General features: G+C 32.5%; 1 protein-coding gene across 4 annotated transcripts; it reads right to left on the reverse strand.

Moving 5' to 3' along the window:
• Positions 1–314: 314 nt before the first annotated feature.
• On the reverse strand, positions 315–20,930 carry LOC148615670 (sialin-like). 4 transcript variants are annotated; one of them, XM_088582148.1, is made up of 13 exons: positions 20,721–20,930; positions 14,772–14,935; positions 14,143–14,231; positions 13,189–13,282; positions 12,594–12,739; positions 12,150–12,237; positions 10,993–11,082; positions 10,055–10,188; positions 7,834–7,983; positions 7,001–7,133; positions 5,775–5,920; positions 4,687–4,779; positions 315–3,892 (listed from the first exon to the last, which is right to left on the reverse strand). In XM_088582148.1, exons 2-13 carry the CDS (start codon positions 14,929–14,931, stop codon positions 3,728–3,730), a joined length of 1,488 nt encoding a protein of 495 aa, XP_088438274.1. In that variant the 5' UTR covers positions 14,932–14,935; positions 20,721–20,930; the 3' UTR covers positions 315–3,727. The 4 variants fall into 4 exon arrangements, 3 of the variants coding, with proteins under 3 accessions (XP_088438274.1, XP_088438273.1, XP_088438272.1); XM_088582147.1 differs by having other exon boundaries at positions 20,663–20,930; XM_088582146.1 differs by having other exon boundaries at positions 20,659–20,930.
• Between the last annotated feature and the right edge of the window lie 1,072 nt (positions 20,931–22,002).

A 22,002-nucleotide genomic window follows, 5' to 3' on the forward strand; every position in this document is an offset into this window, starting at 1 on the left:
AACTTTTAACATGTAGATTTGATATTCATAGACAGCAATCTATGCCACAAATTTTTTCCCAGTTTTGATATTTTTTTATTTCTGTTGATTTGTAACAATACAAACCCTATAATTTAAATACAAAAGTTACTCAGTTTAATATTACTGTTTTCATGATTTGTTGCGACAAAACAAATCTTTATTTATCTCATACTTTAATGTATTACTCCTTCTTTTGAAAGGGTACCCCCGATTTTAAAGAGAAAAAATTCTTCCAGCCTGACACCTTAAAAGAGTACTATAAGTTAAGGCTTGATATTGAGTAAAAAAGAGAATAAAAGGTCATACAACATTTAATAAATTTCAAAAAGAAGATAACAAAATATATTTATAACAATAAATATACAAAATAAATTAACAATATGCTTAGAATCTATAACAAAATATTTCATTACATATAACATGCTAGTCTTTTGTACAAGACACATTTCGGTTTCAAATCATATCATAAACACAGCTTAAATTTATATTGTAAAGGTCTGACTGGCATGCTTACAAATCTTTCTTTTGGTGACTTTTGTTGGGGATCTGCATTACTGAAAGTTCAATATAGATTTGTTTTAAATGGCGTACATACTCCCCCCAAGCAATAAGCAACATTGATGGGTTAAGGTGGGTGTTTTAGTGCAACATTTTTGGGCAAAGGTGAATGTCTGAGTGCAACATTACTGGGCAAAATGAATGTTTGAGTGCAGCATTACTGGGCAAAGGTGAATGTTTGAGTGCAATATTGCTGGTCAAGGGTAGTTTTCCGTGCATCCATCCAACCATCACATCTTGTAAGTACATGTACTCTCATGCCTACATTTCTCAACAGATTTGGATAAAATTTATATCGGGTAACTCATGAAATGCTTCAATCAGTTTGAAAATCAATGAAGATTTACTAATATTGTTAAAGTTATCTCCCTTGAAAATTGAAATTTAAAAAAAAAATGTTATGTAAGTGCTCTTATGCCCAGTTGATTTCGATATACAAATTTTACAGTTAAAAATGAAATTCAGCTTTTTTAGCTCACCTGGCCAAAAGGCCATGTGAGGTATTGCCATCACTGTGTTCGTTGTCATCTGTAAACTTTTTCAAACATCTTCTACCCTGAAACTACTCTACAGATTGTAACCAAACTTCGCATATATGTTCCTTAAGGTATTTTTAACAATCCTTGTGGGGATAATGGGATTGACCTATGCTGAAAACGTCAGATCCTTTGACAAATGAATGATTTATGGGTCCTGAAATGGATTTTTTAAAAATCTTAGACAACTTGTAGGATGGATTGTAATCAAACATGGCATGATTGTTTGTTAGAATATCCTTAACAATTTTTTATCTGTCGGAAACATGGCCACCACTACTAAAACTTGATGACTTGATGAAATTACATGAAAACCAAAGTGTTTAGCCTTATTTTCTAGGTGGGGGAATCAATCAGCATGGTTAGACAGACCTATACCGAAATTTTCATAAAGACTTGTTTATCAATGTTGGGGTTATTGCCCTTGAAGAGTCAAAAAATGACAGAGATTTATTTTATGATATGAAAAGTGGGTGGATAATTTAAGATGCTCTGTATTGATTAAATGATTTTTGTGACAATAGTATGCTAAGGTCAAAAGTCCAGCTTTAGAAAGCTACAAAGACTATTTTTGATCAGGTGAGCGATTCAGGCTCTCTAGAGCCTTTAATCTCATACCAGACCATAATGTTTGGACTGTTTTTAAAAAGTGCATTCAACTTTTCACTTTTTCACTTCAAAGTTTGGGGCTCTGCTATTTTTATTTATCCCTAAAACTTTTTATACTTATTGAGTCATGTTCTAGATAGATAAAAATGTCTAAAACATGCAGTGCATAAACTAACTACTTTTAGTTTAGAAATTATTTTGATGTTTCTATTGTTGCAAATTAAAATTGCAAATTTGACCTTGCATTATAAAATTTTTAACACAACTAATGAGGAAAAAATATTGCTTAAGTTAAAATTATGTTTGACTACATCACAATAATTTATGCATGCGAAATGTTTTTTTTTCTAACGGCTAAAAATACCAGAAAAAAAATATAATCAGAACTATATGTAAAAAGACCTTGATGATATGGTATTGAGTTTTAATATCATCAAACTGTTTTTAATGTCGAAGTGTATAAAAAAATATAATGGCTCTTGGAAGTAAACATATAATTAAATAATAAAATTTTAACAAATGAAAAATTGTACACCTGAAAAAAAAAAAAGCCTCTTAATAAAATGACAAAAAAGTTAAATCAGCAAAATATGTTACACGCAAAATTATACTCGCACAATAGAAGTTAAAAGTACATAAGTACCACATTGTTTACAGACTACAACAATGTGATCCCATCCAGTAATTCATAAAAAAAAAACTTACTTTTATGTATCATGGAAATAATTAAACATTTTTTAACATGAGAAGGTCATTCATTTTAAGACAAGATGTCAGAATGGAAACAGTCAATCCATTAGTTCTGATGAAATAAGTGCAGAGTTTTAGATATCTTACACCTACAAAGAAGAATTCCTCTTAAGTCATAAATTACCAACAATGTAGCTAGATGTCTTAAATAGAAAGAATAAAAGTAATAAAAACATTTCATTTCATAGAACATGGCAAAAAACATTTACATTCAGCCATTGCAATTTCTGTTGTGTACACATGTATTAGTAAAAACATATCTAACTTTAAAAATAGCCCTTTTGGCAACTCAAAATACAGCAAACTTGCCAAAAAACAAACAAACAAAAATGAAATCATTTTGGCAAAAACAAATATGTCATAAATAATTGATATGTATGCACAGTGTCTTATAATGAACAGTGTAAATAATGAAAAACTAAAGATTAACAAAAATATAGATATGTGTGTATATGATTTTGACTGACATCAGATCATAATTTAAATGTTGTAGTAGTAGTATGAAAAAGGTATGGTATGAAAAACAAAAAAATGCTTTTGACAAACCAATAACATCACAGTGAAAAAATGGCAAGAAAACATAATGAAAAACAACAATACTGATAGAAACCATAGGTATTAACCTTAAAAAATATCTCCCTCTTCAAATGGTATAAAGCAGGAGATTGCCGTTTCTATTTTTGTGACATGTTTTGACAACAATGAAGTGATTTGAAGCTGAAATTCAAATAAGACCATGGCAAACCTTTTACTGTCATATAAAATAACAAAATTGTCCAAAATAAAAAGTTAACAATGGTTATGGAATAACTAAAGTTTATGGACCTTACTAGTGTAAACAAAACAACTGTTCATATTTCTGCAAATGTTGCAGGATAAGATTGTCTCAGAATAAACCAAACAATACAGTTTGGTAAAAATATTGAACAAAAAAAAATAATAGGATAGGAAGCATTGAAAAAGAATTCCATTGCAATCAATGGAAGTAATGAAGCACCTTTAACATATGAACAGGTTACAACAAAACAACGACAATTCTAAAAATAACATAAAACATATATGAGTTAGAATACTAAATACTAAGGAAATACTGCACATTGAACAACAGTTATATATAAATGCTTGTAGAAGACTAGTTTGATTGATCCCAACTGTTGCGTATATCAACCAGGCAGTGTCAGTCTCTCATAACCTAATTAACATACTTGGACAACAACAACACTTTTCTTAAACCTGGCTATTGTATAGCAACCTCACAAATCCTTATCAATATCTGCATCCATTTGAGACAAATACCCTGTAGGGACCTCTGCCCACTTCTGTCTGTTACCAGATGCCAAGATTGCATATATAATGGCTCCTACTAAGTAAATACTAGCAGCTATATAGAATACTATCTGCCACTGTCCTACATTTTCCTAAAAACACAAAGTCATGCACGTATCATAGGCTGAAATGACAGAACTTATATAACAACCTAATCATTCCAATATAGGGTAATCTTCCAATGGTGAACTATATATTTGTCTTAGTCTAACTTAATAATGGAATAATTAACATGAAGTGTACATCAGTGTTTTAAGTCAGGGGTTATTACTTTATTACTAGGCAATCATTTTATTACTGGTACTTATTCATTTACTTTTTAGTAATATACCTGTCAAATTCCCTCTTTTTAACCAAATTTGACTCTGGGGAGGGAGAATTTTTGAATCATGATCAACTATTGAAACCTTTTCACATAGTCGATAGGAATTTGTTAACATTTGAGCATACAAAAAGAAATGATTTATGCCTTTTTAGCTCATAGCAATTTTGAAAAAAGTGATACCAGTTCCAATACAAAACAAGCTAGGTCTCTTCAATTAGATCTCTAGGTAGACATCTGCCCTATATTATATAAATAAGTCATATTTTACATACTTGTATAACATAGGGCAGATTTCTACCTAAATCAAAAAGGTCTAGCTAGATTTTACTGAGTGGTATCACTCTGTTTCAAATTGCTACAATTTGCTAATTCAATAAAGTGTTGTTTTTTTTTATGAAAAATTTGATTATGTTAATTCTCCCTTTTAGAGATGTCTTCCACTTTTAAGCCTTCAAAAGTTTCACAGGTATGGGACATAATGAGTACCTTACCTGGCACCTGAAGTTTAAAGTAGTGTTGAAAGGTATGTCAGAGTATACCAAATAAAGAAATGATAGATACCTTGTCAGTAACAATAACTCCTGTCAGCCCTGGACTAACTATACCAGGGATGGTAGCAAAGGTGTTGGATATACCCATAATTACACTCGCATACTGAAAAATAACAAGTGCTAGATAAGCTCATTAAAAACAGGCATACTGAAAAGTAACAAGTGCTGGATAAACCCATTAAAAACTGGCATATTGAAAAAGCACAAGTGTAAAATATGTCCATTATAACACTAGCGTACCTGAAGAAAAAAAAAGTTTTGGTACAATTATAACAAGAACAGTCCTTCAATATGTTCATCCTTACACTATAATGACAAACACAAGCCTTGGACACGTTCATGATAACACCATTTTAACAGAAACAAGTTTAGGATATGTTCGTTGTCACACCAGTTTTCGATATTCTTGAATTGCAGACCAACATTTTGTCAACATATATCTCCCATTGGAGCAGGTGTCTATTTGTCTAAACGTAAGGTTTTCCATCCAAATTCGACGATACTTTAGAAAATATCGAAATCAAAAGGGAATTTCTCGTTCTACTGACCCTGCCATAAATTTTCTTTACCCGAGATACAAATGAAAATCATCCTTATGTAAACTACCAACAAAATGAAACACCCTGTAAATTTTAGAAACACCATTGTGTTTGTCTGCTGGGGATTCCATTTTCATTTGAGTTACCTCTTTTTTCTGCACCCATATCTTAACATCGATTAGAGAGACTTCAAAATTATACCTGCTCTTACGGGAGGTAACTCTGCAAAAACAGGATAAAATATGGCTGCATCCCGAGCTCCGCAAGTAGGGAATACTGTTAATCAAATCAACATAGTACAAATACTCAATAATATGATGAACTTTTATTCCAAACTCACTTCTTGGTTAAAGAATGTTAGTGTTCATAAGGTTAATAATATTCCACAGTAATCTTGATATTACAAATCAAAACTATTCTACATTTTGCTAGGACAATGTGTATACAAAGTATGCATAGTAAGATCATGAATGTCAAAAAGAGTGTTATAGACAGAAGGAAAAACATACTTCAAAATATACATACCATAACAACAGGAGGAAGAATGGAGAATTATTACCTGAGGTGCTATATCAAGGTGGTTAACACTAAATCCTGCCCATGCAAAACCACCAAGTCCTACAGCTAAGGTCAAACATACTACAGCCGCTGTGGGGGTCATTATATATCCAGCTGATACCATAAATATCATCTGGAACAAGAAAGCTGGAAAAGAATACACAATGTATGATAGTAAATACTATGATCTTCAAGTGCATTTAAAAACCCTATCTTAAGTCTGTTATGACAAATAATGAAAGTAAAATAAAACAATTACCATCAGATGGATTGAATGGTAGTACCAGAAGATCCTGTGTGATACCAACAGACCTTTGGATATGGTTACTATGGTATATATATCAAAGCCAGTATTCATTTTCAATTTATCCTTATTTTAACTTTGTTTTCAACAGGTTTCTAGCTTTATACTTACAGAAGTACATCGCTGAGGTGTACTTAAATGAGTCAAGATAAGTTAATTGTAATGCACTTAAAAAAAACAGGTTTTTCTAGTGTTTATGCTCTGAAGTACAAATTGTCTCCTAAAATACAGTGTTTTCTAAGTTACAGATTGATTTTTTAAAATGTTAACCTCAACAAGTACATATTGCCTTAAATGTTTATTTCCATGAGTACACATTTATTTAAATGTTTACCTCCATGAGTAAAGAATGATTTAAATGTTAACCTCAACAAGTACATATTGCCTTAAATGTTTATTTCCATGAGTACAGATTTATTTAAATGTTTACCTCCATGAGTAAAGAATGATTTAAATGTTAACCTCAACAAGTATATATTGCCTTAAATGTTAACCTCAACAAGTACATATTGCCTTAAATGTTTATCGCCACGAGTAAAGAATGATTTAAATGCTCACCTCCAAAAGAACAGATTGACTAAATGATAACCTCCATGAGTAAGAAAAATGTGTGTTTTAAACAAGATAGGAATGTATGGGTGAAAAATCTAGACAACAAACATAGTTAAAATTGTTGGTAGCCTTAATAATGCCAAATTTTTTATTTACTTTTTTTTTGGGGGGGGGGGTGGGGTTGGGGAGGGTATTCACAGTATTTCTAGTTGATCATATAAATTCATTAAAAGCATAAGGACAAGTTAAAAGGGCAACGGGTGTATCATGTGCTTAAAGCGCAGCTGTTTATAATATTTACCTCCATGAGTACAGATTGATTGAAATATACACCTCCATATGTACATGTACAGACTGATTCAGATATTTACCTCCACATGTACAGATTTTTCTGATAATAGTAGTTGATACTGTACTCCTTTGTCTGAAAAAATCTATTACAGCTCCTGATGTCATAACTACCAGTCCCATCACTAAGTAAGGCAAAGCAGCAACAAAACCGGCCTAAAATCAATATGTTTAACAATTGGTGACTAAAACTAATATAAGGCAATAAGCATAGTAAAAATGTAAATAATTACTAAGGTAATTACAAATTCATTGGAAAATAATGAAGCATAATCACATACTATAAATATTTCTAATCTGATACACATCAAACAACATTCTATTTACATGATTTTTTAGGGTAAATCAAGCCTTCTTTCAAGGCAAGTTTTAGAGTTCCTTTCTGATTTTTTTTCATTAATATTTCTTAAAAATAAAAAAAAACCTTTAAGAAAAATATGGATTTCTTACTAAAGATAATTTTTATTTTATCATGAAAGTGTTATCATTAGAAACTAACTACAGAATATAGAATCAATTTCAAAATAGGGACTTGACACAAGTCTACATTTTAACTTAAGCTGTTTTGAAAGTGAAAAAGTAAAAAAATAATCTGGCCTACATTTTGCCACAGGGAAAAAATGTGTGGTATGCATGAAAAGCACAAGCTCAAGCTACCCAAAAGCACAAGCTCAAGTTACCCAAAAGCACAAGCACAAGTTACCCAAAAGCACAAGCACAAGTTACCCAAAAGCACAAGTACAAGTTACCCAAAAGAAAATCAAATGATTAATGTCTAATTGAAATATAATAAACTGATACAGACATGTACCTTATCTATAGTGAACCTTAGACCATGCTTCATACAGACATGTACCTTATCTATAGTGAACCTTAGACCATGCTTCATGAATGATGGAAGTTCTGTTAGCCAGGTGTAAAAACCCCAGTTCTCTGCAAAATGTGCAGCTACAATAGCCCAAACTGCTGGTGATTTAAATATGTCAAGCCATGGAGGTAAGAGATTCTGAAAAACAAAATAGTTATGTAATACAATAAACTGTAGAAATCATAATTATTGTGATGATTTGTAGAATCTTTCTTGCAAATATCAAGCATTCCTACAGATTTGTTAAAACTTTCTCACTGATATCAAGTATTCCTATTGATTTGTTAAATCTATCTTGCTGATATCAACTATTCCTACTGATCTGTTAAATCTTTCTGGCTGATATCAAATATGCCTACTGATTTGACAATCATTTAAAGGAAATGCAAGGATGCAAGATGTTGAGGATTTGTTTTTGAAGGGGTTATGTGTATGATTAGTAAATTTATAATGCTACATTCCAAAGGAAAAAAAATTAAATATTTTAAATATTGAAATTGCTTACAGGAAAAAAATATTTGTATTTTTATAATAAGAAGTGTTTTAATAATAATTATCTTGTGAATTTTAAAGTAACTTTTTTTGTACCTACAAGAATGTCCTTTTTTGCACAGGATTTATTTGAAAAATTGACATACATGTTCACCAGAAGACAGAAATCTGATTTTTAACTGTTCAGTCACCTCAAATATCTTTGCCTATTTTCACCTAAAGACAGAATTCTGATTTTTAACTGTTCAGTCATCTCAAATATCTTTGGCTACTTTCACCTAAAGACAGAATTCTGATTTTTAACTGTTCAGTCATCTCAAATATCTTTGGCTATTTTCACCTAAAGACAGAATTCTGATTTTTAACTGTTCAGTCATCTCAAATATCTTTGGCTATTTTCACCTAAAGACAGAATTCTGATTTTTAACTGTTCAGTCACCTCAAATATCTTTGCCTATTTTCACCTAAAGACAGAAATCTGATTTTTAACTGTTCAGTCACCTCAAATATCTTTGCCTATTTTCACCTAAAGACAGAAATCTGCTTTTTAACTGTTCAGTCACCTCAAATATCTTTGGCTATTTTCACCTAAAGACAGAAATCTGATTTTTAACTGTTCAGTCACCTCATATAAATTTGGCTATTTTCAAACTTTTCTAAGAAAAACAATTTCAGAAATGGGAGATGTTTAAAACTTTGACTATATTCAGAATGAAATAAAACATATATAAATTCTGTGATGGTGTTTTTATTACTATTCATGGCAGGGTAATAACAGAGTGTAGAAGAAAACATATTTTTTTTCTTCATTTTTCAAATCTCATTCCACCACAAATAACCTTTGTATATGAGCACATTAACATCTAAATTTACTTGCCATGTACAATGTAATTATCAGAAAACTAGAAAAAACTGTACTGAAAGCTCACTTGCCTATACCCCATCCCATTCTTAGAAATCATGTAGGAAATCCAAAAGCCATTCCGAGGGAAGAAGAAAATAGAATGTGCACAATAGCATCCTGTGATAAAGAATGAGTGCCGTCTGAATATAGCTGAAATATTGCTGCTCGGACGTTAAACCCCAACAAACAAACAATAAAGAATGAGTGAAAGCCTAATGGAATTCCACTGCCAGTTTTAGAGGAGTTGTGAATTAGAAGATAGTCCAATATTTATCAACCAAAGACAAAGCAGAAAACCCCAAAAGTCAATTCATATGAAAAAAACAAAAAAGGATGCACACACTGGCACAAGTTTCATCAAATTCTATTCAATGGTTTTAGAGACATTGTAGATAAGAGGATGGTTGATTGAGGAACGATTAAGTCCATTGTTTGCATCAGGAAACCTCAAAACTCATTCAGATCAAAAAACAAAATTGGGACTGCACAATTCCATCATGTGATAAAGAATGTGTGAATGTTTCGTCAAATTCCATTCAGTGGTCTGAGAGGAGTTGTGTTGTGGATTAGAACTGGGGATGGAAGAGTGAACAGACAGTAAGACAGAAGAATGGACAGACAGCTTGATCACTACGTACCACCCACTTTTCAAGTTGAGTACAAAAAGACTTCTGTAGAATTTATCTATTATGTATCTATTTTAAAAGTAGTTCTCCTTGAAGTGAACAGATAATGTATCAAAACAAATCATAATAGGTGTAAAAACCTTCCAATAGTAACCATCTCAAACATACAACATATAAATATTCTCACCTGTGTCTGTTCATCTGTATACCCTATATGTGCCTGTATGTACTCCAGCTCAGCATTGGTAATGGTAGTATGTTTGGATGGAGATTCTGATATAAAGTAACACCAGCATACAAACCACAATACAGCTAAACCACCTGATATGTATAAAGAAGTTATGTAATAAATGGATTTTCATTACAATTATCATTACAATTATCAATTTTCATCACTACAGAAGTTTTATGGTGGTCATCATGAACTCGTAGATCGTTATGATGTATCCATCAGCATCATGAAAACTGATTTATTCAACGGGTCATAGTTTGCCTTTCCTCGTTTGTCTACCCCGGACTTGACTTTTTATGAGCAACTCAGCGGGTGTTTCTAGAAAAGCAGAGGACGCTTACCCTACCGGTGCACCTGGTCCATGCTCCCAGTTTTTAGTGGAGTCCGAGTTGCTCATTTACTTTTGTTACTTTGTATGTATGATTTTAGTTACTTTATGTTCTTCGTTGTATGTGTCTGTTTTCCATGTCTGGTCTTTGTCCCTGGATTATATTCTTTTGATTACCGCTATAACCTTGGTTCCCTTGATTACTCTTTAAAAAAAAGCAGTTTTCAAAGACACTTTTCTATGAATATTCTTCTGCTTTTGAGAAAACTGATATCCATGTTAAGACATTATATTCAATATTGAATATTAATTTATTCAAACATTATATATGGATTTAATGCTTGTACATTGTACTTGGAAGACATTATTCTATTTTAATATTTACAATACACTAGTCTTAATCTTATTAATAGCAGTACATCCTTAAAAAGGGGTTTGATCATTTGTTGTAGTTTATTAAAACTGTTACAAATTTCTGAAAAACCTACCAAAACACTTATATACATGTATAAACCATTAAAATGTCTTGAATTTGATATTTGGAGTAAACTGAAACATAACTTACCAAAAAGATAGAAAATAGAAGGCCATCCTAACCCATTCTCCAGCATGTATCCCGACACTAGCATTGATATCACTGTTCCTATATATGAACCTTACAAAATAATAAAAAATCTTCACTATTATCAAACCATTAGTGACAATTGCCTTATTTTCCTGAACATACTGATTTCTTACATTCACCAAGAATTCAGTTTATTTAAATGATCATCTGGAATGTGCTCTTATGCATAAACAAAAACTGTATCTTTCTTTCACCTATTCTTTATCTCGCCTTCTGCGAAAAAGGTACTAGCAATCTAACATTATTTGGAGTTCAAGGTACCCAAAGGCAAGATTTCAAATTCATTAACAAGGCTCTACATTGAGAACATTGATTTGCTCCAGGGCGTCTCAGATTTCCTAAATCTTGCATTTTCTTGCATTTTTTTATTCTATTTTTCTAAATTTTAAATAAATTGTGTAATAAAATGCCATGGTAAGGCTATTCCTTTGTATTTACAAGATACATGTATTATAAGATATTTTATTGTTAACTCACAAACATTGCTTGTTTTATTTCATCAATTGGTAAGAAAAATAAATCTAAAATGGCTAAAAATTGGAATATCATTGACTCATAAGTGAGAAAAGACAACATACGATAATATGGACAAAGCATCAGCAAATATTCTGACTGAAGTGAAGAAATTTTTTTTTAATACATCAATGGATACAATTTTATATTTATTTAATAATAATTTGGAAATTATTGGCTGTGTAGAAATGTATTAATCTTTCCCAGATGAAAGTCTCATACATTCTCTTCCCTGAATGAGACTTCACCCACAGCAACATGGTGGTGCACCATTAACAAAAATTTAACCGGCCGTCCACAACAGGTAAATACATAAAAGGTTTAAAGACGACAGATTCACAGCACTTTTCATGGCTGTTTTGGTACTTGTGATTTTCCAGAATAAGTTTTGAATAAAAAGCATGTTTAAACTGCATATTCACAAGCAAACAATTTGAATGCTATTATAATAGTGACAGTCAGAAAGGCAAACCAATTATAATTTGTACAGCCTAAAGGTAGTTTGAGGGCACACATTGAGCTCCGTCCATTAAAGGCTTAGCTTAAAATCATATTAATATATATATATATAATTGTAACCATACCTGAAAATGCTATAGTAGCTAACTTAGTCCTCTCCATGGGAGGAGCCCAGTTTGCCCAAATAGCATGGATAGAGGGATATGTCACTCCCTGAAACAAGTAGAAACTATACTCACTAAGTGCAAAAATCCTCATATGAAATTAAAGCTTATAAAACTTCTGTACTATGTAATTTTTTTTAAATGAGTAGATGTGTTTTTGTCTTCAAAATTAAAGAATTTTTCAACAGAAATTGAATTAAGAGGAGAACAACTCCTGTTTACAGGAGACCAAATCATTAAACAAGGAGCAGTGAGAAACTATGAGTGACAGAAAAGACAAGAAAAAAGAAAAATAGAATGACTATAGCCCACATCTTTGCAGTTGTTATATTCAAATAAATGCACATGTCTATACATATAAATAAAATTTAACCATATTGCTAGTAATATGAATCAATGCTTTACCTCAAACAATCCTTCAATTACTCTGACGGTGATGAGTACATATACCCCTCCTTTGGCTAACAAAGGGGTTAGTATGGTAAGTAAGGCTGTTACACATATACCTCCACCATATAAATACTTCCCACCTATTCTGTTGGCAAGGAAACCTGTTGAAAAAAAAACAAAACAAAACAAAGATAATGTGCTTCCTTATCAAACCCATTAAAGCATTTTTTTTTCAATAATGCTGTGAATTATCTGAGATACTAATTCCCATATAAAACAGTAATCAAGTGTTGTATTGTAATACATTTTCAGTTTTTAGATAAAAAAGTGTTTTTTGGAATCTCAGAATTTGGAAATCACAATTTTTTTCATTTTTTTGCAGACAACTGATCTACATCCATTACCTCGGCATAGTGTAAAAATCAAGCAAATATCTCAAATTTTAAGGGTTTTATGTGCACCTGAAGTTTTGTTACTATTGATTTAGAACTGGAATGTACAGTTTCTTTTTTCCATTAGTATATTTTGTTTTTATTCACTGTTTCTTATTTTCTTTTGACAATTATTTCCTGTTCTTGGTTGATAATCAATGAAAGAACATACAATATACCTCCTGGTAGTTGAGTGAAGATATAGCCATAGAAGAAAGCAGATAAAACCATCCCTTCCTGTTTGGTTGTCCAATCAAATGTTGGGTAATCACCCTGAAATACATAGTATTAGTTGTCTTAACACAGTAAAACATGCTAATTTTAATTTTTGATGAATCTACATCCCAAAGTCACAAGTTAACTTGTCCAAGATAATAGTTTTCTATATGTTTTTATCTTTGACATTTAATTTGTCTATTTCATGGTGTGCTCCATCATTCCAAAATTATTCACATCATGAAATATCGTTAAATTAGCTGATATTATCAAGGTGTGAATCACACCTAGTGTGGCTCTGCTGCTTTTTGTGGAACTTCTTTGTAGTTCTGCCTTAACGAAGTGTGTGGTTGGTGTTACATTATTGTAGCTAGGCTGTTACTGGATTTTTCTCACTTGCAATCTGATGTGTGCTGATGGTGGACAGGACATGACTACCCTTTCAAAGCATCTGATATCAATTTCACTTCTGTGTGGCAGTTCATTTTTCAAGTGCTTGTGTGACGTCTTGTTTTCCAGTTTTTATATATGATTATTAGTTACTCTGTATGTAGACTGTTTCTGTGTGTTCTTTTCAAGTTTTGTCCATTTACTTAAATTTTGATGTTTCTGTATATTTTTGGTGACATTACAAATTGGTATACACATCAGGCAAATTACTTGCAATTTTCTAGAAAGACTGACCCAGTGTTAAGCCACTGATCTAAATTTAGAGAAAGTTCACTTATCTTAAAAAATTTACACAAAGTTACATGAATTGTGGTTGTATGATTACCATTTATATTTTTGTCTCATGTTTTACCCTTTTAGAGGATCTTAGTCTGGTTTTTGTTTAGGCTTACTACTTTACATACTGTACACAGTTTCCTTCATGACTAACTTAGGCCCACAGTGTTTACATTGTAATAAAAACTTACTTGATAACTGGCAGTGCTATTCTGTCCTGATCTCTTTACCATGGCAACAATGGCTATACTTAGGTTTGCTCTCAGGGAATAAATATTACCTACAATATACATCAAATAAAAATAACAATGGATATCTATGTAAAAGGTCAACTTAAATATGTCAGAACATGACAGTGTTTCTGTTTTATTGTAAGCATCGATTACATAGTACAATTCAAATTAGACAGCATTTTACATTTTTCTACTTTACAATTATAAAAAAAAAGAATATTTATTAATCTGTGCTTTAGTACTGAAAATCAATGGAAAATTTGATTTTCAAAACTTTAATCATTCTTTGGGAAATCTGTTTATCAATGACTGCATCAAATCAATAAATACATGATGACACTATTAATGTTGTACTGTATCTCATACTTTTCCACTTATTGTTTCTTTTGTAAATTTCAGTCTGTAAAAATTTCACTTGTTCTCCCAGACACATGTACATGATTAATTATTCAATAATGAATGTGAAATATTTACTTTTTTTAAATCTTAAATACATGTATTTTGCATGTTTGCAAATCAAATATAACAAAATTTTTGGATTTTTCTGTATACATGAGAAATGAATTATAAATAATACATGTACTTACAAAAACCAAGGAAAGCCATGAAAGCCACAATATATCTTTTTGGAAATTTGTGTATGGTAGAATTCTTGTTACATAGGTCATGGTTCTCAATGGCTGGATTTGTAATAGCCTGCTTCTCTGACAACCTCCCAAATCTACCAGAGCTCTCCTGGCCTTCCATACCTCTAAAATTATCAAAAAGTGAAATTTGTTTGACATTTCTTAAAATTTTGGCATGAACTAGGTTGACAGGGAAAAAAATCAGGTGATTAGAATTCATTTGCAAGGGAACTACTCCATACAAACATTGGGAAATATACATATACCAGTACATAAGACTGTCAGACTGTGTGACCATTGGGATAATAATTGATGGACTAGACTGTTGGACACATCAACACATCACTTTGGTTCAATGGCAGACTGTGAGACCATTGGGATAATAATTGTAGACAAAACTCTTGGAAATGTCAACACATGACTTTGTAACTTTTATTGATATCCAAAAGACTAGTCAAGATAATCATCCTGTTTGCTGATGCATATTTTAATCTAATGGAGATAGTATGTGAGATGAGATAATCCCCTGAGCACCAAACCCCACTCATCAACCAAAATGTGATTTCAGCTACCCTTAGATACATCACATCTACCCCAAAGAACTTGTGATACAGGATACTACAGACACTGTGAAGTCAGCCTCATATCTTGACCTACACTTAAAGATCAATGGTAAAGGGAAACTACTGACCAAACTTTACAACAAACATGATTACTTTTCATTCAGAATTGTCAACTTTCCTTTCATCTGTGGCAACATCCCTTAAGCACCTGCGTATGGAGTTTTCATATCACAACTCATATGTTATGCCAGAGCTTGCCATAACTACGCAGACTTTTTGTATTGCACCAAACTTCTTACAATTGGGCTTCTGGAACAGAGTTATGTTGCTACAAGACTGAAGTCATCACTACAAAAGTTCAATGATCGTCATCATAAACTCATGGATCGTTATGGTGTATTCATCTGCACCATGAGAACTGATTTGTTCAATATGTCATAGTTTTCCTTTCCTCTTTTGTCTACCCCAGACTTGACTATTTATGAGCAACTCTGCGGGTGTTTCTAGAAAAGCAGAAGTCCAGAAGTCCCAGAAGTATTAATTGTGATAATACCAAACAGAAAATACCAAATAAGCCATTTTATACTGAAGCATAAATACTCTAGGGGTTTAGACATTGAAAAATATGTCAATTTAAGAAATTTTTTTGTGGGATAGGTGATTCATTCTTTTCATTTTACTCTTAAACCCTAAGTATTACTGTAACTTTCTTTGCACTATTGTAAAGCTGAGACAATGGGCTACATGAAGCTACCTATATGTATTTAGCTTCCTTACACATGCTGTACCAGGAAGACTTAGAAGCTCGAACAATTGAGTCACAAAAATCTTTGCTTTTTGACAAATTGGAGTACTTATAGGCTTATACTGAAAAAGAATCTGAAAATATTCTTTGGTGACAAATTGATTCAGTAATGGGAGGTATAAAGGTACCTGAAAATAATCACCATGAAGTTGATGAGTTGTGCGTGCATGGTGGACCCTTCCAACCCATGGACTAAGGGATCTGAGCTAAGTTAAAAATCAGACTTCCATGTAAAAGTGGTTTCCAAATAATACTACACGATAAATAATGAACAATTTTAGGATGTTAATTAATTTTCAAAACCATAGAACTTCGTTTTTATATAAAATTTTGGTTCTAAAAAAGAGTTTAATTGAGATAAATATTTCAAATTTTGTCTGTGAATTCATAATTTTGCAACTTGAAAAATTTTTTTTTTTAGTAATATGAAAATGTAAATCATCTTCTTTCATAAAACTATTCAAAATCATGTCATATAACTTTATCACATAATATTTTCCACAAAATTCCACTCTAAAAATAGTTCACTTGTAATCTAAGAAACGTTAATAATTGTTTAATAGGGGAGCATTTACAAATAGTTGAAAGAGTGAAACAAACGTATATTTAGATAAAAATAAACTAATTGACAAATTATATATAGTTATTTATGACCAGTTTATTATATTAAACAGCAACAATCACACAGAATATACAGCTCTAGGAGAACAACCGGTGAGTAGAAATACTTTTTATAGACTACAATCCCACCTGCTTTGAGGATAATTCATGATCATATTATATATCTGCACATTTTCGAAAGCCATTGTTACAGTAATCATTGCATTATTAATTTTTTCTACCCAAGAGGGTCCATGATTGGCAAGTCTTATCTTTTATTTTGTCTAATTTGAAGACATTCTTCTATATGGATTTGAGAAAATATTACAGATAAATTGCTGTTAAGCACATTATAGATGGTAGATAACTCTGATACATTTTTATTAAACGGTTTGTTAAATTTAAATACTAGCTTTTCTCTTGTACCTTTATAAGCATCACACATTGTCAAAAAATTAATTTCTTCTTCAATTACAACAGAGACAAGTCATTGCTCTATTTTGGTATATTGTTATAGCGCCCCCTTTCAATGGCTTAAACATATGCATATTGTCGTATTTCAGCTAACGTATATGTAGATCTGTTGCTTTCTGATTTGCATTTATCTCCATAAGAGGATCTAACATTAAACAAGTGCACTTTATATGAACAGTCCAAACTATTACTTTGCTCATATAAAGTGCACTTGTTCAAGGAGTTGAAATAGAGAAGGATTGGAATCTTGTGCACTTTTATATGTTAATAAATATGTTGCGTGGGGTGATTAGCAGTGAGATTACTCATGATGCATTTTGTTGATGCCAAGTGTGTCCTGTTAATGCTGGACAATTTCCATCACTTCAACATTTCATCATGATAAATGTAAATATTCTGACCCGAATGGTTTGAAAAAAATGAAAAATATCCCACCTCAAGTTACCTCCACACTATTTCAATGTTCTGATTTGATCAATATCTCAATTCAAGACCTAAATCTCTTAAATAAATTTTCTGCCTGGTCCCACCTTCGAGGGCTGTCTTTCCCTCCTCATTTAAAATTCAAACTCCTTCTTCCAAACCCAATCAATCATCATAAAATTTATTTCAAGTTGATCAGAAATGGTCAGAGGGTGTACAATGTATCTAAGGGGTTTTATAGCAATAGCTTTCCTTGCTTTTGTGATATCAATGCTTTTATGTGCTTGGTTTTGACTCCTGACTGCATAGCCCCGCCTTTGAGGGCGGTATCCCTCTTCATTTAAAATTCAAACTCCTTCTTCAAAACCTGAACAATCATCATAAAGTTTATTTCAAATTGATCAGAAATAGTCTGAAGGTGTACAATGTATATAAGGAGTTTTATTGCTGTAGCCTTCATTTCTTTTGTGATATCAATGCTTTCATTTGATCAAATTTTGACTAGATTTGTATAGTAGATATAAAGCAAAACTAATTTGAAAGATTCAAACTCCTCCCTCATGATCCCGAATATTGACCTAAAGCTAATTTTGTTCAAATAGTATGGTCTATCTATCTAATCCTCTTCGTCTCCAGTGAGACATAAGGCTGCAATTGTTTCCCTCCACCTGGGTCTGTCTTTGGCTATCTTCTGGGCTTCTCCCCACGTATATCCATCCTGTTTCAGCTCAGCCTCCACTGCTCTTGGCCAGGCTGTTTTTGGCCTACCAGGCTTCCGCCTTCCAGGTGGGGTCCATCTGAGGGCAACTTTAGGTAACCGTTGCCGGTCCATACGAAAAACATGCCCTAACCATCTCAACCTCCTTTCTTTGATCTCAATGTTGATGTTCTTGCAATTTGTTTTTTGGAGCAGTTTGATATTTGATATTTTGTTTGGCCAAAAGATTTTGCATATCTTGCATAGGCATCCATAGTAAAAACTCTCAATTTTCTTTAGATCACTTTGGATGATTCTCCAGCACTCAGATCCATATAGTAAAACTTATTTCACATTACTGTTGAAGAGTTTGATCATAGTTTTCAACAAGTATAAGTTGGATCTCCAGATAGGACGCAGGATGGCTAGCTTTGATGTCCTTCTGGGCAGCGTTGTCAGTGCTGATCAAGCTTCCAAAGTAAGTAAATTCTTCTACAAACTCTATTGGGGTTTTTCCGATATTGAATTTTGGTGATGAGTTAGCTTTGATTTTCATTGCTTTTGTTTTCGTAGTACTGATGTTAAGGCCTGTTTGGCAGGAAAATTTGTTTAGGTTGTCTGATTTTTCTTGCATATTCTTAAAGTTTGTCGAGAGAATGGCTAGGTCATCAACGAAATCAGGGTCTTCAAGGTGTGACATCAGGTCCCATTGTATTCCTCTTGGTCTGTCTGTTGTTTTTCTCATTACCCAGTCAATGGTCAGGAGAAAGAGAATAGGTGAGATGATGCAACCCTGTCTTACTTCTGACTCAACCTGGAACCAATCAGATGCGCTGTTATTAAGGATAACACAGCACTCATAGCCATCATAGAACTTTCTGATGATGGTAATTATCTTTGGTGGTAATCCATAATGTTACAATATCTTCTACAGCGTATCTCTATTCATACTATTGAAGGCCTTTTTGAAGTCAATAAAGTTGATGTAAAGAGGATTATTCCACTCAATGCATTGTTCAATGATGTTTCTCAGAGTGAAGATCTGGTCTACACATCCTCCGCCTCTTTGAAATCTGGCTTGTTCTTCTCTGAGTTTTTGGTTGGTGTATGGTTCTATTCTAGATAGTAGTATTTTACAGAAGACAATAAGGTGATACCCTGCCAGTTGTCACATACTTGCAGATCCCCCTTCTTTGGTAATTTTACAATTAGACCTTTAGTCCAATCACTGGGGATGGTGTCAGTGTTCCATATTTTCCTAAACAGATTTGTCAGGTTCAAATAGTATGGTATTTATTGGTATATATAAGAACTTTGTTGAAAACCATGTAGTTACGTAATCTGCAGATATCCAGTTCTTTTTACCACATTGTAAAAATGATGACATCCTGCTGTAAGTGGTCATGAAGGCTATGATGCTAATTTGAATTTCAAACTCCTCCCTTGTGGTTCCGAAATTTGACTTGAAGTTAACATTTTTCTGAAACTGAGGTAATGACTGATGTATATAGAATTTTTTCCGAAAACAATCTGTGCTTTATCACCAAATATTGAGATTATTAACCAACAATTAAAAGAAACTTGAAAATATAAGTGATGAGTATGATTCAGTGGCAGATCCAGAGTTTTAGGTAAGGGGGCCCCAAACAGAATTTCTTGACAGGAACACCAGTGAGGATCACGAACTGATCCGAATTTGCTAGGGGGTTTGGGGGCATGTCCCCAAGGAAATTTTGAAATATTAAACCTAAAATCTTGCATTCTGAGGGTATCAGACAATTTTTCAACAATTTTCAAAAATTGCAATTTTCTATGGGAGGCCTGGGCCGCAAGCTCCCTGGATCCACCACTGTGATTAAATCTCAACACACGAGATACAATGTGAGATTCCAATCCTGTGTACTACTAAAATCCTTGTCTTGTTTAATGTAAGATCCTCTTACGCACTTTGGGTACAATGATAATGATTATGGTTTATTATTTGTGATGTTTCAACACATTTGGTAGTTGGTTATGGCAATAAAAAATTAATATTCATGGAATAATGCAATATTCTGAAGAATGGTTGTCCTAAAATGGACAGATGAAACAAATGTAAAAGGACAGGACCAAGCCACTAAAAGTGGTAACAACTGTTTCTTCGGGAGCGTTTCAGGTTTCACCTGCCTCATATTATTACACTTTACATTTGTAATCTTTAAAATGAGAATGTTATGATGAGTTTTTTTTTCCTACAAGAAACAAATAACATGTATCTAATGACAACACGAACTCTCCTAAACTCACCTACTATTTGTACAAAAAAAAATCAAATGATTCTGCTAAATTATCAAGTGAACGTAAGCTACCATATGGCAAATGTTGTCAAAATTTTCAGCAGGAAACCAGTCGAAGATAACAATCTGGTAACTTCAGAGTTTGCGATTTTTCAGTTATCGTAACGAATCATCTTATGGAATGATTACGGTTGTTTAAGAGAAATTTAGATGAGAAAAGGTACAAGAAATGCCTGACAAAAAGGAGTAATTCACAACTTTACTCTCATTATGTAAGTTCATCTAAAGGCCACAGAAGAACCGGAAGTTTAATAAGTCTAACACCCGACAGATTAAGATTGAACAGCAAAACTCCAAAATGGAGTAGAATGATATAAGTCCTTGTATCGTAGTATGTATACAACCGTAATGATTCAACCATAGACCCGTAATCATAGGTCTCTGATTCAACTAACCCATAGTTTGAATATAAGCACAGGCATCAAACTGAATTAAGGTGATCCAATCCCATGATATGAAAAGCGGAAACTGTTATTTTTCTCAAAGGGTATGCCATAAATTGTATTAAGTATAAAAAAATAAGTAAAAAAATTGAAATTACCATTTTAACATTAGGATAACGTTGGTATAAAAACAACTTTACGAACTTATTTAAGTAAGTGTGATTATTTTTGCTTTAATTAATTTAATTAAGCAAAACTATTTTCATCTTGCAGCTTCTTAATAATTAAGCCATTCTGATTGTGGTTCAGCCTCTTTAAAGTTGCTGAGATGTGATTGATAACTGGACTAGATTTCTGCAGTTGTTCGCTGCAATTCTGATTTCTGAACCAATATTTCATTATGGAAATACTTATAAAAATCTTAAGTGGAAACCTTACATGTTCACATCTTACTGTGCAATTTGCAGATTTCTTAATCACACCAGGGAGTGTATATTAGAATGAGAAGTCACTTGTAATAATCTATATATAGCTCTGCCCTTGTTTTTTGACTATTTATTAGGCAATTTTCTCTGTTAAATGTTGGGTAACTTAACAAAAATATTTGTAAAAACCACATTTGTTTTGTTTGTTTGTTGGGTTTTAACGTCCGATCAGCAATATTTCAGCTATATTCAGACGATGAACATGAAATTGGTGATAAAATGAACATGAAATGATGAAATGAAAAAAGGATGGGACACAAGGACAATGGGGACGACAAATTTTGATTGCCACTGAAAATAGGGAGAGGTGGGTAGTGTCGGGCAATTTAGCATCCTGTGGCGGAGCCCTATGGTTCCTACTCCGGGAGAATACCACAGTAGCGTTCTTTAACGTGCGAGGAACAGGATCGATTTTGAATAGTGATG

This window comes from Perna viridis, chromosome 5 (genome assembly GCF_037379345.1).
Source record: "Perna viridis isolate PV_CMFRI_1.1 ecotype Kerala chromosome 5, ASM3737934v1, whole genome shotgun sequence".
Taxonomy (NCBI): domain Eukaryota; kingdom Metazoa; phylum Mollusca; class Bivalvia; order Mytilida; family Mytilidae; genus Perna; species Perna viridis.

Excerpts from the sequence above, each read along its gene's own strand:
- LOC148615670 (XM_088582148.1), bottom strand. The coding sequence starts at position 14,931 with ATGGAAGGCCAGGAGAGCTCTGGTAGATTTGGGAGGTTGTCAGAGAAG. Across the intron at positions 5,921-7,000 it reads AAAAATCTGTACATGTGGAG|CTTTCTTGTTCCAGATGATA; the intron begins GTAAATATCTGA and ends ATTCTTTTCCAG. Across the intron at positions 3,893-4,686 it reads GAGTTATTGTTACTGACAAG|GAAAATGTAGGACAGTGGCA; the intron begins GTATCTATCATT and ends TTGTGTTTTTAG.